At 47.7% G+C, this 15,215-nt stretch overlaps 1 protein-coding gene across 9 annotated transcripts in view; it reads right to left on the reverse strand.

Moving 5' to 3' along the window:
• LOC103109016 (general transcription factor II-I repeat domain-containing protein 2A-like) overlaps positions 1 to 15,215 on the reverse strand; it is a 55,143-nt gene that overhangs the window by 24,242 nt on the left and 15,686 nt on the right. For 5 of the 9 annotated variants that reach the window (XM_060173537.1, XM_060173535.1, XM_060173530.1 and 2 more), the window contains exons 5-10: positions 12,910 to 13,093; positions 12,183 to 12,211; positions 10,312 to 10,351; positions 5,225 to 5,268; positions 3,891 to 3,968; positions 2,780 to 2,857 (exon numbers count right to left, since the gene is read on the reverse strand). In XM_060173537.1, the coding sequence (XP_060029520.1) occupies positions 2,780 to 2,857; positions 3,891 to 3,968; positions 5,225 to 5,268; positions 10,312 to 10,351; positions 12,183 to 12,211; positions 12,910 to 13,093 (453 nt within the window). Of the gene's footprint in view, positions 1 to 2,779; positions 2,858 to 3,890; positions 3,969 to 5,224; positions 5,269 to 10,310; positions 10,352 to 12,182; positions 12,212 to 12,909; positions 13,094 to 15,215 lie in introns of all 9 variants that reach the window. The other 4 variants (XM_060173532.1, XM_060173536.1, XM_060173533.1 and 1 more) reach the window with 3 other exon arrangements.

Raw genomic sequence — 15,215 nt, forward strand, 5'->3', positions numbered from 1 at the left:
GAGGGGTTTGGGTAGTCGTGCAGCGGGTTAAGCGCACATGGAGCAAAGCACAAGGACCGGAGTAAGGATCCCGGTTTGAGCCCCCAGCTCCCGACCTGCAGGGGAGTTGAGTCACAAGCGGTGAAGCAGGTCTGCAGGTGTCTATCTTTCTCTCCCCCTCTCTGTCTTCCCCTCCTCTCTCGACTTCTCCCTGTCCTACCCAACAACAATAACAGCAATGACAACAACAATAATAACAGGAACAAGGGTAACATCAAGGACAACAAAATGGGAAAAAATGGCCTCCAGGAGGAGTGGATTCATAGTGCAGGCAGCGAGCCCCAGCAATAACCCTGGAGGTAAAATAAATAAATAAATAAGAGGGAAATGGATGAAAAAGCAGAAATCAGGCAAGACAAGGAAAATAATTTCTTTCTTTTCTTCTTCTTCTTTTTCTTCTTTTTTTTTTAGGATGATAATTCCATTGCAAGTAGTGAGAACAAAGTCACAGTCTGGGGAGACAGTATAGTTAGTGGTGATGCAAAGAGCCTTCTGCGTCTGAGGCTCCAAGGTCCCAGGTTCAATCCTTAGCACCACCATCAGCCAGAGCTAAGCAGGGCTCTGGTCTGTCTGTTTCTCTCTTTCTCTCTCTCATTAAAAATAAAACAAATAAAATACAGTTTAAAATACTAGGGGGCTGGAGAGACAGCATAATGGTTAAGCAAAAAGGCTTTCATGTCTGAGACACAAGGTCCCAGGTTCAATCCCCAGCACTACCATCAGCCAGAGCTGAGCAGGGCTCTGGGGGAAAAAAAAAAGTGCAGGTAGGAAGTACTTTTACTCCCTGAAGTAAACACAAATAAATGGCCCATTCTTTACATCTTAAATGAAGTATATTAAGGGCAGGACAATGGTCCACTTAGTTGAGCGCACATGTCACAATGCACAAAGACCTGGATTCAAGTCCCCGCTCCCCACCTGAAGGGGGGAAGCTTCACAAGTGGTAAAGCAGCTCCACAGGTGTCTCTCTCTCCCTCTCTGACGCTCCCTCCCCTCTCAATTTCTCTCTGTCTTATCAAGTAAAATAGAAAGAAAAAAATTTTAATGGGGGTGGGTGGGTGGCAGTGCAGCAGGTTAAGCGCAGGTGGTGCAAAGCGCAAGGACCAGTGTAAGGATTCCGGTTCCAGTCCCCGGCTCCCCACCTGCAGGGGAGTTGATTCACAGGTGGTGAAGCAGGTCTGCAAGTGTCTTTCTTTATCTCCCCCTCTATCTTCCCCTCCTCTCTTGATTTCTCTTTGTCCTATCCAACAACAGCAGCAGCAATAATAACAACAATAAACAACAAGGCCAACAAAAGGGAAAAAATAGCCTCTAGGAGCAGTGGATTTGTAGTGCAGGCACCGAGCCCCAGTGATAACCCTGGAAACAAATAAATAAATAATTTTAATAGAAAAAAAAGGCTGCTGGGAGTAGTAGTAAATTCCTGGTGCTGGTACTGAGCCCCAGTGATAACCCTGGGGGCAGAAACAAACAAACAAAAAGCTTATGTGCATATATTTGAGGATTTGAGCCAAATGACTTCTTTTTTTTTTTTTTTTTTACCAGAGCACTATTCAGCTCTGGCGGATGGTGGTGCTGGGATTGAACCTGGGACTTTGGAGCCTCGGGCATGAGAGTCTCTATGCATAACCATTATGCTATCTCCTCTCTAGTGACAGTTTGTTAGAGCTGAAGCAAGTGGAAATGGGGTTCTTACTTTATATCTTCTTTTCTTTCTTTCTTTCTTTTTTTTTTTAAAAGCAAGATTTGTTCACTTCTTTCTTTTTTAAAGATTTTATTTATTTATGAGGAAGATAGGAGGAGAGAGAAAGAACCAGACGTCTCTCTGGCACTTGTGCTGCCAGGGATCAAACTCAGAATCTCATGCTTGAGAGTTTAAAGCTTTACCACTGCGTCACCTCCTGGACCATTGTATCTTATTTTCAATTTTTTTTTGTTAAACATTTTTTACATTTATTTATTTATTTTCCCTTTTGTTCTCCTTGTTTTTTTTTTATTGTTGTAGTTATTGTTGTTGTTGATGATGTCATCGGTGTTAGTTGTTGGATAGGACAGAGAGAAATGGAGAGAGGAGGGGAAGACAGAGAGGGGGAAAGAAAGACACCTGCAGACCTGCTTCACCGCCTGTGAAGTGACTCCCCTGAAGGTGGGGAGCCAGGGGCTCGAACCAGGATCCTCAAGCCGGTCCTTATGCTTTGCGCCACCTGCGCTTAACCCACTGAGCTACCACCCAACTCCCATAATTAGAATTATTATTATTTTTTTTGCCCCCCGGGTTATTGCCGGGGCTCGGTGCCTGCACCACAAATCCAGGGCTCCTGGAGACCATTTCTTCCCCTTTTGTTGCCCTTGTTCCATCACTGTTGTGGTTATTATTGTTATAGTTGTTGCTGTTGCTGGATAGTACAGAGAGAAATGGAGAGAGGAGGGGAAGACAGAGGGGGAGAGAAAGATAGACACCTGCAGACCTGCTTCACTGCCTATGAAGTGACTCTGCTGCAGGTGGGGAGCCGGGGGCTCGAACCAGGATCCTTACACAATTTGAATTATTTTTAAAGGTTTGTTTGTAAGAGTGAGTGAGAGAGAGAGAGAGGGAAGGAGAGAGAGCCAGGGCATTACTCTGGCACATGTGATGCCAGAGATCAGACTCAGGACCTCATGCTTGAGAGTCCAAGGCTGTATCCACTGTGCCCCTCCTGGGCTCCAGCATAAGAAGCCAGAAGCTGAGAGCTGGTGTTACCTTGCAGGGAGCTCTGGTAGTAACTGGGATCTTCCAACTCCTTCTTGACTGTCACAGCTGCTGTGCTTGGTAACCCACCTTTGAACCAACAGAAACCACACAGTCAGAAGCTGACCCAACTCCAGCAATGGAATAATCTGATTGCTCAGCGTGACTTCAGGGCTCTGCTGTGACCTTCACAGCCCTGTTACAGTCAGCAGGGGACCTGCAGCCCACTCTGAACTGAGGGCTTACAGGGATGCAAACACGATGATGTGGGGCCGGGCGATGGTGTATCTGCTAGAATACACACATTGCAATGGGAACGGCCCAGGTTCAAGTCTCTGTCCCCAGCTGCAGGGGGGAAGCTTCACAAGTGGTGAAGCAGGACAGCAGATGTCTCTTCCTTTTTATCTCACCTTTCTCTCTCCATTTCTCTCTGTCTCTATCCAAAATAAATAAATATTAAAAACATATGTATATAAAGTGATAAAATAATATAAAAAGGAGAGAAGGAAGGAAAGGACAAATGAAAGAACAGAGAGAGAAAGGAAGGAGAAGAGGGGAGTAGAAAGAGGAATAGTTCACAGTTGGGGAAAATGTTCTTTCAAAACAGTTGACTCCTGAAGGCTGAGGAGACAGCATAGTGGAAGAGTTTTGTGCCTGAGGTTCTGAGGATCAAGGTTCAATTCTCAGTACTGAGCAGTGCTCTCGTTGAAAGATAAGTCAAAATAAAATTAATAATAAGGGGCCAGGCAGTAGTGCACCTGGTTAAGCACTCACATTACAGTGCACAAGGACCCAGGTTCAAGCCCCTGGTCCCCACCTGCAGGGGGAAAACTTCACAAGTGCTGCAGCAGGGCTGCAGGTGTCTCTCTGTCTCTCTCCCTATCTCCCCATCTCAATTTCTCTCTCTATCCAGTAATAAATAAATAAATATTTTAAAAAAGGTATAATAGGGCAGAGGGCAGATAGCATAATGATTATGCAAACAGACTCTCATGCCTGAGGCTCCGAAGTCTCAGGTTCAATCCCCTGCACCACCATAAGCCAGAGCTGAACAATGCTCTGGTAAGGTATATATATATATATAAAATAATAGACAGTTGACTTAAAATCTGCATTTACATACTTCTCTTCTTTCCTTCAGGGTTATTGCTGGGCTCAGTGCCAGCACTAGGAATCCACTGCTCCTGGCGGCCATTTTTTCCTTTTGGATAGGACAGAGAGAAATTGAGAAGGAAGAGGATGTTAAAGAGAGAAAGAGAGAGGGCCAGGTGGTGGCACATTCAGTTAAGCGCACGTAGTACTAAGCGCAAGGGCCTGTGCAAAGATCTGTAGACCTGCAGGGGGGACGATTCACAAGCGGTGAAGCAGGTCTACAGGTGTCTCTCTTTCTCTCTCCCTCTTTATCTTCCCTCCTCTCTCCATTTCACTGTCCTATCCAATAAAATGGAAAAAATGGCTGTCAGGAACAGTGGATTACTAGTGCCAGCACTGAGCCCCAGCAATAACCCTGGAAAGGAGAGAGGGAGAGAGAGGGAGAGAGAGGGAGGGGGAGAAAGACCTGCAGCACTACTTTACTGCTCTGAAAGCATCCCACCTGCACGTGGGAATAGGGGGCTTAAACCCAGGTCCTTGTGGACTGTAATGTGTGCGCTCTACTGGGTACACCACTGCCCGACCCCTTCTTGTGTTAATAAATAAATGAAAATACACGACGAGAAAGAGATAGGGGGCAGCAGCACAGTGGGCTTAGCGCACATGGCGCAAATCTCAAGGACGGGCGTAAGGATCCCAGTTTGAGCCCCTGGCTCCCCGCCTGCAGGAGAGTCACTTCACAGGCGGTGAAGCAGGTCTGCAGGTGTCTATCTTTCTCTCCCCGTCTCTGTCTTCCCCTCCTCTCTCCATTTCCCTCTGTCCTATTCAACAACAACATTAATGACAATAATAATGACAATAACAAGGGCAACAAAATGGAGAAAATGGCCTCCAGGAGCAGGGGCTGAGCCCCAGTGATAACTCTGAGGCGAGAGAGAGAGAGAGAGAGAGAGGTAGAGAGAGATGGAGGGAGAAAATAAGTATTGTATTAGCTCCAGGGTTTCTTTTTTATTGGTTTTTTTTATTATCTTTATTTATTTATTGGATAGAGACAGTCAGAATTTGAGAGGAAGAGGAAGACAGAGAGGGAACGAGACAGAAAGACACCTGCAGCCCTGCTTCACCACTCGCAAAGCTTTCCCCCGGCAGGTAGGGACTGGGGGCTCGAACCTGGGTCCTTGCGCATTGCAATATGTGCACTCAACCAGGTGTGCCACCACCCAGCCCTCTGCTCCAGGGTTTCTGTAGATGAAGTTTCTCAAGCTGGAAAAATTTCCCTCCCATCATAGCTTACATGGAGTCCCGTTAATTGATTCCCCCCCCAATAAAACCAACCAGTGGAGCACAATGACAACCTGTACATACCGGCATCTTCCAGGGGTTCAGCCTTCACAGTGCTGGGGTTCCCGCTGGAAGGAGAAGGAACCCCGTCATGACGTGCAGGGTGAAAGGTGATCACAGGTACTGGGTCAGTGGTCCCCAGATCTCTGAGCCCCCAGGTCCAACCCAGCAGACTGGACGCCCTGGTGCCCTTCAACTTCCTCAAGACCCTGGTCAAGTGGGGGGGGGTGACTGGCAGTGGCACACCTGGTTAAGTGCACTCGTTACCCTGCATCAGGACCCGGGTTCAAGCCCCTACTTCCCACTTGCAGGGGGGAAACTTCAGGAGCAATGAAGCAAGTATTGCAGGTGTCTTTCTCTCTCCCTCTGTATCTCCCCATCCTCCTCCTCAAATTCTCTCTGTGCTTCTTCTTCTAGCGTTTGCCCTTCTTCCGTAGCCAGTCAACAGCGTCAGGTTGAGCCTGATGTCAAGTTTCAAGACCTCCTTTGAATCTGGAGAGGTGGCAGTCGTTGACTATGTGGGTCATAGTCTGTCTGTAGCCGCAGGGACAGTTCGGGTCGTCTCTGGCTCCCCAGCGATGGAACATAGCGGCGCATGGCTTATTCGATAGCGATTGAGGAGGGTCCAATCATAACGTGCTAGGTCAAAGCCGGGTTGACGCTTGCAGGGGTCTGTGATGAGGTGTTTGTTCTTTACCTCAGCTGACTGCCAGCTCTGTTTCCAAGAGACTGGAACAGAGAAGTTCAGTGTAGGCGTAGGGGACCAGATTGGGTGACGAGACGTCCAGCGTTGGACAGGGTGGGCGAAGATATCCGCGTATATTGGCAGGTCCGGTCGAGCGTAGACGTGGGAAATGAACTTAGATGATGCCGCATCCCGACGAATATCTGGCGGGGCGATGTTGCTGAGAACTGGCAGCCATGGAACCGGGGTGGAACGGATGGTTCCAGAAATTATCCTCAAGGAGGAATATAATTTGGAATTGACCAAGTGGACATGGGGGCTACGGAACCACACTGGGGCACAGTATTCTGCAGTGGAATAGCATAATGCCAGACATGATGATCGTAGTGTGGAAGCGCTCGCGCCCCATGAGGAGCTGGCCAGTCTTGCAATGATGTGATTCCTCGCGCCCACCTTTGCTGCAGTTTTTATGAGATGTTCGTGAAATGACAGAGTGCGATCGAGAGTAACGCCAAGATAGACTGGCTGGGCTTCATGCCGGATTCTCGTATCGCCAAGCTGCACATTAAGCTCACGCGAGGCCGAGGCATGGTGTAGATGGAAAACAGATGATACCGTTTTTGCAGTGCTAGGGATTAGTCGCCATTTTTTACAGTAATCAGATATCAGAGACATGTCTTTCGTGAGTGTTTCCTCAAGGATGTCAAACTTGGATGCTTGAGTTGCACAGCAGATGTCATCGGCGTAGATGAACTTCCTTGAAGAAGTTTCTGGGAGGTCATTGATGTAAATATTAAATAGCGTAGGAACCAGAACAGAGCCCTGGGGGAGGCCACTTGAGACAAGTCTCTATCTGCTAGACTTGTCACCCAGATGCACCCGGAATCTTCTGTTTTGGAGAAGAAACGATATAGTGTTGGCCACCCATGGAGGCAGGCATCTTGAGATCTTGACTAGGAGACCACGGTGCCAGACCGTGTCATAGGCTGCTGTGAGATCAACAAAGACAGCACCCGTCTTTAAATTCTTCTGGAATCCATTTTCAATGTAAGTTGAGAGGGCCAGGGCTTGTTCGCAGGTAGATCTTCCTGGGCGGAAACCAGCTTGGGCGGGTGATAGGAATTTCTCTGTAAGAGGAGAAATACGTGACAGAAGCAGCCTCTCAAGGAGTTTGTAACACACGGAGAGGAGAGAAATTGGTCTATAGCTGGCAGCCAGTGTTGGGTCTTTCTTTGGTTTCAAAACTGCTATTATCTTCGCACGACACCAAATTTTGGGCATAGATTCAGATTCCAAGATGTGGGACAGGAATGAAGTGAGCCACTTCTTTGCTGCGGGGCCCAAGTTAAGAATGAGTTCTGGGGTGACGTTATCATAGCCAGCAGCCGTTCCCGTTTTGGAGATGGACAAGATAACCGGAAGTGGGATGACCACTCATGGGAAATTTCTCTTTTGTCTTTTCTCTGTGCTATCAGAAGGAAAAGAAAGGAAAATGGCTGCCGGAGTGGTGGATTCATTGCGCAGGCACTGAGTCCCAGCAATAACACTGGTGGCAATTAAAAAAAAAAAGGATAAATAAAAAATAATCAAGGTGCTGTGGTCCAGGAGGGAGCACAGATGCTAAAGGGCTCCATAGGTATGAGGTCCTGAGTTCAAATCCCCAGCATGTAGTGTGCCAGAGTAATACTCTGGTTCCCTCTTCTGTCCCTGTCATATTACACACACACACACACACACACACACACACACACACACACACACTTTTTTTAATTAAGGGAGGTCTGGGGAGACTCTGAGGATCCAGGATCAATCCCCAGCACCACCATCAGCCAGAGCTCAGAAGGGCTCTGTTCTCTTTCTTTTTAATTAAAAAATAAATAAAATGATATAAAAGTTTAAAAGTGCTAAGCTTTTTTTAAAATTAAGGGTATCAACCTATATTTGGTCTTACAATCCCAAAGATACCATTGAATAAAGAAAAGTATATCAAAGGGGGCTGGGTGGTGGTGCACTTGGTTAAGCACACTTAGTACTAAGTGCAAGGATTTGGGTTCGAACCCCAGCTCCCTACTGCAGGGAGAACGCTTTACAAGTGGTAAAGCAGGTCTTCAGGTATCTATCTATCTCTCTCCTTCTCTGTTTCCCCTCCTCTCTTAAATTCTCTCTGGTCTGTCCAATAAAATTTAAAAAAAAAAATGCCCACCAGAAGCAGTGAATTTGTAGTGTCAGCACCGATCCCCAGCAATAACCCTGGAGGCAAAAAAGGAAGAAGAAGAAGGAGAGGGAGAGGGGGAGGGGGAGGGGGAGGGGGAGGGAGAGGGGAGGGAGAGGGGGAGGGGAGGGGGAGGGGGAGGGAGAGGGGAGGGAGAGGGGGAGGGAGAGGGAGAGGGAGAGGGGGAGGGGGAGGGAGAGGGAGAGGGGAGGGAGAGGGGGGGAGGGGGAGGGAGAGGGAGAGGAGAGGGAGAGGGGAGGGAGAGGGAGAGGGAGAGGGAGAGGGGAGGGAGAGGGAGAGGGGAGGGAGAGGGGGGGAGGGGGAGGGGGAGGGAGAGGGGAGGGGGAGGGGGAGGGGGAGGGGGGAGGGGAGGGGGAGGGAGAGGGGAGGGAGAGGGGGAGGGGGAGGGGGATGGGGAGGGGAGGGGGAGGGAGAGGGGAGGGAGAGGGGGAGGGGGAGGGGGATGGGGAGGGGAGGGGGAGGGGGAGAGGGAGAGGGGAGGGGGAGGGAGAGGGAGGAGGAGGGGGAGGAGGAAACAAAGTGCAGCAAACTGACATATTCTAGCACTGGCTAGGAAGGGGGCTAGGGAGACAGCATAATGGTTCTGCAACTCATGCCTGACGCTCTTATGTCCCAGGTTTGATCTGCAGCAGCACCACAAGCCAGAGCTGAGCAGGGCTGTTGCCCTCCTTCTCTCTCTGAATCACTGTCATTAAAATAAATAAAGAAGGGGCCAGGTGGTAGCACAGCAGGTTAAGTGCACATGGCGTGAAGTGCAAGGACCAGCAGAAGGATCCCAGTTCGAGCTACCAGCTCTCCACCTGCAAGGGGGTCACTTTACAAGTGGTGAAGCAGGTCTGCAGGTGTCTTTCTCTCACCCTCTCTATCTTGCCCTCCCCTCTCGATTTCTCTCTGTCCTATCCAATGACAACAATAACAAGGGCGACAAAAATGGAAAAAAATGGCCTCCAGGAGCCGTGGATTCGTGGTGTAGGAACTGAGCCCCAGCGATAACCCTCGAAGCAAAAAAGAAAATAAATTTAAAAAAGAAAGAAGGGGGGGTTGGGCAGTAGTGCAGCAGGTTAAGCGCACGTGGCTCAAAGCACAAGGACCTGCGTAAGGATCCCAGTTCAAGGCTCAGCTCCCCACCTGCAAGGGAGTCGCTTCACAAGCGGTGAAGCAGGTCTGTAGGTGTCTGTCTTTCTCTTCCCCTCTGTCTTTCCCTCCTCTCTCTGTTCCTCTCTGTCTTATCCAACAACGAACGACATCATCAACAACAATAATAACCATAACAAGGCTACAACAACAAGGGCAACAAAAGGGGAAAAAAATGGCCTCCAGGAGCAGTGGATTCATGGTGCAGGCACCGAGCCCCAGCAATAACCCTGGAGGCAAAAAAAAATAGAAAGAAAGAAAGAAAGGAAGAAAGAAAGAAAGAGATAAAGAAAGAAAGGAGGGGGCCAGGCGGTAGCGCAGAGGGTTAAGCATACATGATGCAAAGTGCAAGGACCCCTTCAAGGATTCCAGTTCGAGCGGGAGGTGGGGGGGTTGGGGGGGTCGCTTCACAAGTGGTGAAGCAGGTTTGCAGGTGTCTTTCTCTCCCCCTCCGTCTTCCCCTCCTCTCTCAATCTCTCTCTGTCCTATCCAACAACAGTGACAGCAATGACAACAATAATAATAACAGCAACTATAAACAACAAAGACAACAAAAAGGAAAAAAAAATAGCCGCCAGAAGCAGTGGATTCGTAGTGCAGGCACCAAGATCCAGCGATAACCCTGGAGGCAAAAAGAAAAAAAGGAAGGAAGAAAGAGGGAGGGAGGGAGAGAGAGAAGGAAGAAGGGAGGGAGGAAGGAAGGAAGGAAGGAAGGAAGGAAGGAAGGAAGGAAGGAAGGAAATATTACATGGTCCGGGAGGTGGATAAAGCAATGGGCTCTCAAGCATGAGGTCCTGAATTCAATCCCTGGCAGCACATGTACCAGAGTGGTCTAGTTCTCTCTCTCTCTCTCTTCTCCTATCTTTCTCATTAATAAATAAACAAAATCAGGTGCCAGGTGGTGGCACACCTGGTTGATTTCACATGTTACAATAAATAAACAAAATCTTAAAACAATTACAAATAAATACTATAAATTTGAGGAGGAAGCTGTTCCTTGGGGTGACAACCGCACTTGGAATGAACTGTGGGCCTCTTTCTCCATCCCATGTGCCTTACCTTTCTCTGGCTGATGTCACTGTCATTGGCCCAGGGTCACCTGTGCAGGAGCAAACAGACACACACAGTTGTCTCCCCACACCATTCTCAGCGGGGAGACAATCTTGAGAGGCTGCCCAGGAGGTGGTGCAGGGGAGGCTGCCTGGGAGGTGGTGCAGGGGATAAACCATTAGACTCACACAGCAGAGTCCCAAGCTCGATCCCTGGCATTGCATGTGCCAGAGAGATGCTTTGATTCTTTTGTTGCCCTTGTTGTAGATGCTCTGATTCTGTCTGCTCTGATTCTGTCTGTCTCTCCTGCTCTTTCTTTCTTTCTTTCTTTCTTTCTTTCTTTCTTTCTTTCTCTATCATAAATAAATACATTTATATTTTTTAATGTAAAAAAGACCGCACAGGGAAACAGCATAGGGGTTCTGCAAAAGACTCTCCATTCTGAGCTCAGCCAGAGCTGAACAGAGGGTCTCACTCTCGTTTTTCTCTCTCTTTCATTAAAATACAATTTTAAAAATGTTTTCCCAGAGCACTGCTTAGCTCTGACTTATGGTGGTGTGGGGGATTGTACCTGGGACTTCAGAGCCTCGGCATGAGAGTCTCTTTTCATAACCATTATGTTACCTACTCCTGCCGAAAAATAAAATATTTTAACAAGAAGAAATGTATTTTGGGGGGAGTCAGGTCATGGAGCACTCAGTTAAATGCACAAAGAGCAAGGATCCTGGGTTTGAGGCCCCAGCTCCCCACCTGCAGGAGGGTCACTTCACAAGTGGTGAAGCAGTTCTGCAGGTGTCTGTCTGTCTCTCTCCCTCTGCCTCCCTCTCTTCTCTCAATTTCTCTCTGTCCTATCCAATAAAATGGAAAAAACTGTCTGCCAGGAGCAGTGGATTGGTAGTGCTGGCACCAAGCCCCAGCAATAATCATGGAGGCAAAAAAAAAAAAAAAAGTATTATTGGGATGCATAGTGGAGCACCTGGCTAAGCGCACACATTACCATGAGCAAGGACCTGGGTTCAAACACTCCTCCCATTTGCAGGTGGTAAGCCTCACAAGTAGTGAAGCAAGACTACAGGTCTGTCTGTCTGTCTGTCTGTCTGTCTGTCTGTCTATCTATCTATCTATCTATCTCTATCTCCTCCTCCCCTCTCAATTTCTGTCTGTCCTATCCAATAAAGAAGGAAGAAATGGCCACTGGGGGTGGTGGATTTGTCATGCAGGCACCAATCCCCAGTAATTAAAAAAAAATAAGACTCAGGAGTCAGATGGTAGCGCAGTGGTTAAGCGCACGTGGCGCAAAGCACAAGGACCAGCATAAGGATCCCGGTTCAAGCCCGTGGCTCCCCACCTGCAGGGGAGTCGCTTCACTGGCGCTGAAGCAGGTCTGCAGGTGTCTATCTCTCTTTCCCCCTCTCTGTCTTCCTCTCTTCTCTCCATTTCTCTCTGTCCTATCCAACAATGATATCAATAACAACAACAATAATAACCACAACAATAAAACAAGGGCAACAAAAGGGAATAAATAAATATTAAAAGAAAAAAGTGAAAAAAGAAAGGGTAAGAGGAAAAGAAATGTATTTTTGAAAAATAATTGTAAAAGTAATAAACATAAATAAACTTTAGAAGGTGCCAAGCTTACATCTTTAGTTGATTAAGGAAAGAGGAGCCAGAGAGAGAGCTCATTGGGTAGAGTGTAGCCATTCTTGAGGCCCAAACCCTGGCACCACATGGGAGGTGTTACAGCACCAGGGGAAGCTCCAGTGCTTCCATCTTCATCTCTATCTAAATGAAAAAGTTGGAAAAGCAAAAAGGAAGAACAGGGAAGCAGAGCTAGCTGAGCAGCCCAGGGCCACCACCAAGGATGAGACACTGTCACTTACCTGGCTGACCCAGGGGACCCAGGAAAGGCCTGTAAGAGAACCAAGATGTTAGCTCAGGAGGACATGCATGAAAGAGACACCCACAGGATGTCTTAGGGCAGAAGGGGAAAAAAGCAGGATGGTTCTGCAGAAGACTTTCTTGCCTAAGGCTCTAAGGTCCCAGGTTCAGTCCTCAGCACCATCATCAGCCAGAGCTGAGCAAGGCTCTAAGGAAAATTAATAATAAAGGGTCAGGTAGTAGTGCATCTGGCTAAGCACACACATTATACTGTGCAAGGACCTGGGTTCAAGTCCCCATTCCCTACCTGCAGGGAGAAAGCTTCATGAGCTTCATGAAAAGCAGGGATGCAGGTGTCTCCCTTTCTCCCTCTCTATCGCCCCCTCCCCTCTTGATTTCTGTCTCTATCCAAATGAATCAGTAAATAATTTTTTTTAAATAAAATGAAAAAGGAGTTGAGCGATAGCGCAGCAGGTTAAGCGCAGGTGGTGCAAAGCACAAGGACCGGCATAAGGATCCCAGTTCGAGCCCCCAGCTCCCCACCTGCAGGGGAGTCGCTTCACAGGAGTCCCTTCACAATCTCCTCATTTCCTCTCAATTTCTCTCTGTATATATCCAATCAATGAAAATAAGTAAATAAAATATTAAAAACAAACAAACAAAAAACAAAAACACAACCAAGCTGTTGCTCTCTCCCCAGATAGACTTGGAGAGGGGGTGGTCACTCACCTATTTATGATGAAGGACATTCCTGCTTTGTTCTCCCAAATCCACTGCAGGGTCACAAGGTCATAATTCTCGGGGTTCTGGGGGGCTACACCTTCGGGAAGGCCCCGCACACTCACAGCCTCAGGGTCTCTCAGCATCTGCCCGTAGGGGACAGGGACCCTCACCTGTGTCCCCAAGGCTTTACCTGGAGAGGAGGTGGGTTTCACTCTGGGATCTGCATGCAAAGGCCCTCCCAGCAGTTTGCTGGCATAGCTAAACCTCTTTTTAATTTTTTTTCTTATCTTTATTGTATTTATTGGATAGAAATAGCCAGAAATCAAGAGGGAAGGGGGTGGTAGAGAGGGAGAGAGACAGAGAGACACCTGCAACACTACTTCACCACTTGCAAAGTTTTCCTCCTGCAGCTAGGGACTGGGGGCTCGAAGCTGAGTCCTGGCACAGCGAGGACAGAGTCAGACTCACAAGTGTGATGCCCTGAGTCCCACTGAAGGCATCATGCAAGCCAGTGTGATGCTATCGTTCTCTCTCTTTTTCTTTTTTCTTTGTAAGTTTTATTAGAATCGAGATAAACTGAGGGGGGGATAGAGAGGGAGAGAAAAAGATAGACACTTACAGCCCTTCTTCACCTCTCAAGAAGCATCTCCCCTGCAAGTGGGGAGCAGGGACTTGAACCTGGGTCCCTGTGCTTGGTAATATGTGTATTTAACTGGGTGCGTCATCAACTAGCCCCATTATGGCTCTTTCTCAACCTCTCTCTCTTTCCATGTTAATAAAAAATACTTTTGGGAGTTGGGTGGCAGTACAGCGGGTTAAGTGCAGGTGGCATGAAGCACAAAGACCGGCGTTATGATCCTGGTTCGAGCCCCCGGCTCCCCACCTGCAGGGGAGTCGCTTCACAGGCGGTGAAGCAGGTTTGCAGGTATCTATCTTTCTCTCCCTCCTCTCTCCATTTCTCTCTGTCCTATCCAACAACAACAACATCAATAACAACAACAATAATAACTACAACAATAAAACAACAAAAAGGAATAAATAAATACTAAAAAAAAACTTTTAAGAGTGGGGGGGTCCTATAAAAAGACTCCTGCCTGAGGCTCTGAGGTCCCAGGTTCAATACCCAGCACCACCATCAGCTGTAGCTGAGCAGGGATCTGGTTAGGAAAAAAAAAATAATAAAACAAAAACAATGAAATGAAACAAGCATAAAATGATCTGGGAAGTGGTCCAGTGAATAAGGCATTTCGACTGTCAAGTATTCCATTCCTGGAGGCACACATGCCAGAGTGATGCAGTCTATCCCCCCACACACACACACACTTTTTGTTGTTGTTGTTGTTGAATAATACATTTTATCTTTTTTTTTACTTTTTTTAATATTATTTATTTATTCCTTTTTGTTGCCCTTATTTTATTGTTGTAGTATTATTGTTGTTATTGATGTCACCTTGTTGGATAGGACAGAGAGAAATGGAGAGAGGAGAAGAAGACAGAGAGGGGGAGAGAAAGACAGACACCTGCAGACCTGCTTCACCGCCTGTGAAACGACTCCCCTGCAGGTGGGGAGCTGGGGGCTTGAACCAGGATCCTTACGCTGGTCCTTGCGCTTTGCACTACCTGTGCTTAACCTGCTGCACTACTGCCCGACTACCTGAATAATATATCTTTAAAATGCCTATCACTTAGGCCAAGTGGTGGCATACCTGATTGAGTGCACATGTTATAATGTGCAAGGATGCAGGTTTAAACCCCCAATCCCCACCTGCAGGGAGGAAGCTTCATGAGTGGTGAAGCAGGGCTGCAGGTGTCTCTGTCTCTCTCCTTCTCTATCTCCCCCTTCTCTCTTGATTTCTGGCTGTCTCTATCCAATAAATAAATAAATAAATTTTAAAAATGCATATTGCAGCTTAGATGGAAAGGCCACTGCCTCTCTCTCTCTATCTGAGAAGTTAATCTGGAGTGGGGAAAATCTGCAGGTGTCTTTCTTTCCCCCTCTCTGTCTTCCCCTCCTCTCTCGATTTCTCTCTGTTGTATCCAAGAAGAACAGCAGTGGCAACAATAATAACAGTAACAACAAGGTCAACAAAATTGGAAAAATGGCCTCCAGGAGCAGTGAATTCGCAGGCACTGAGCCCCAGTGATGACCTGGAGGCAAAAAAAAAAAGGAGTTGGGCGGTAGTGCAGTGGGTTAAGCACACGTGGCACAAAGCGCAAGGGTCAGCCATAAGGATCCCAGTTTGAGCTCCTGGCTTCCCAGCTGCAGGGGAAGTCACTTCACAGGCAGTGAAGCAGGTCTGCAGGTGTCTGTC

This window comes from Erinaceus europaeus, chromosome 15 (genome assembly GCF_950295315.1).
Source record: "Erinaceus europaeus chromosome 15, mEriEur2.1, whole genome shotgun sequence".
Classification (NCBI taxonomy): Eukaryota; Metazoa; Chordata; class Mammalia; order Eulipotyphla; family Erinaceidae; genus Erinaceus; species Erinaceus europaeus.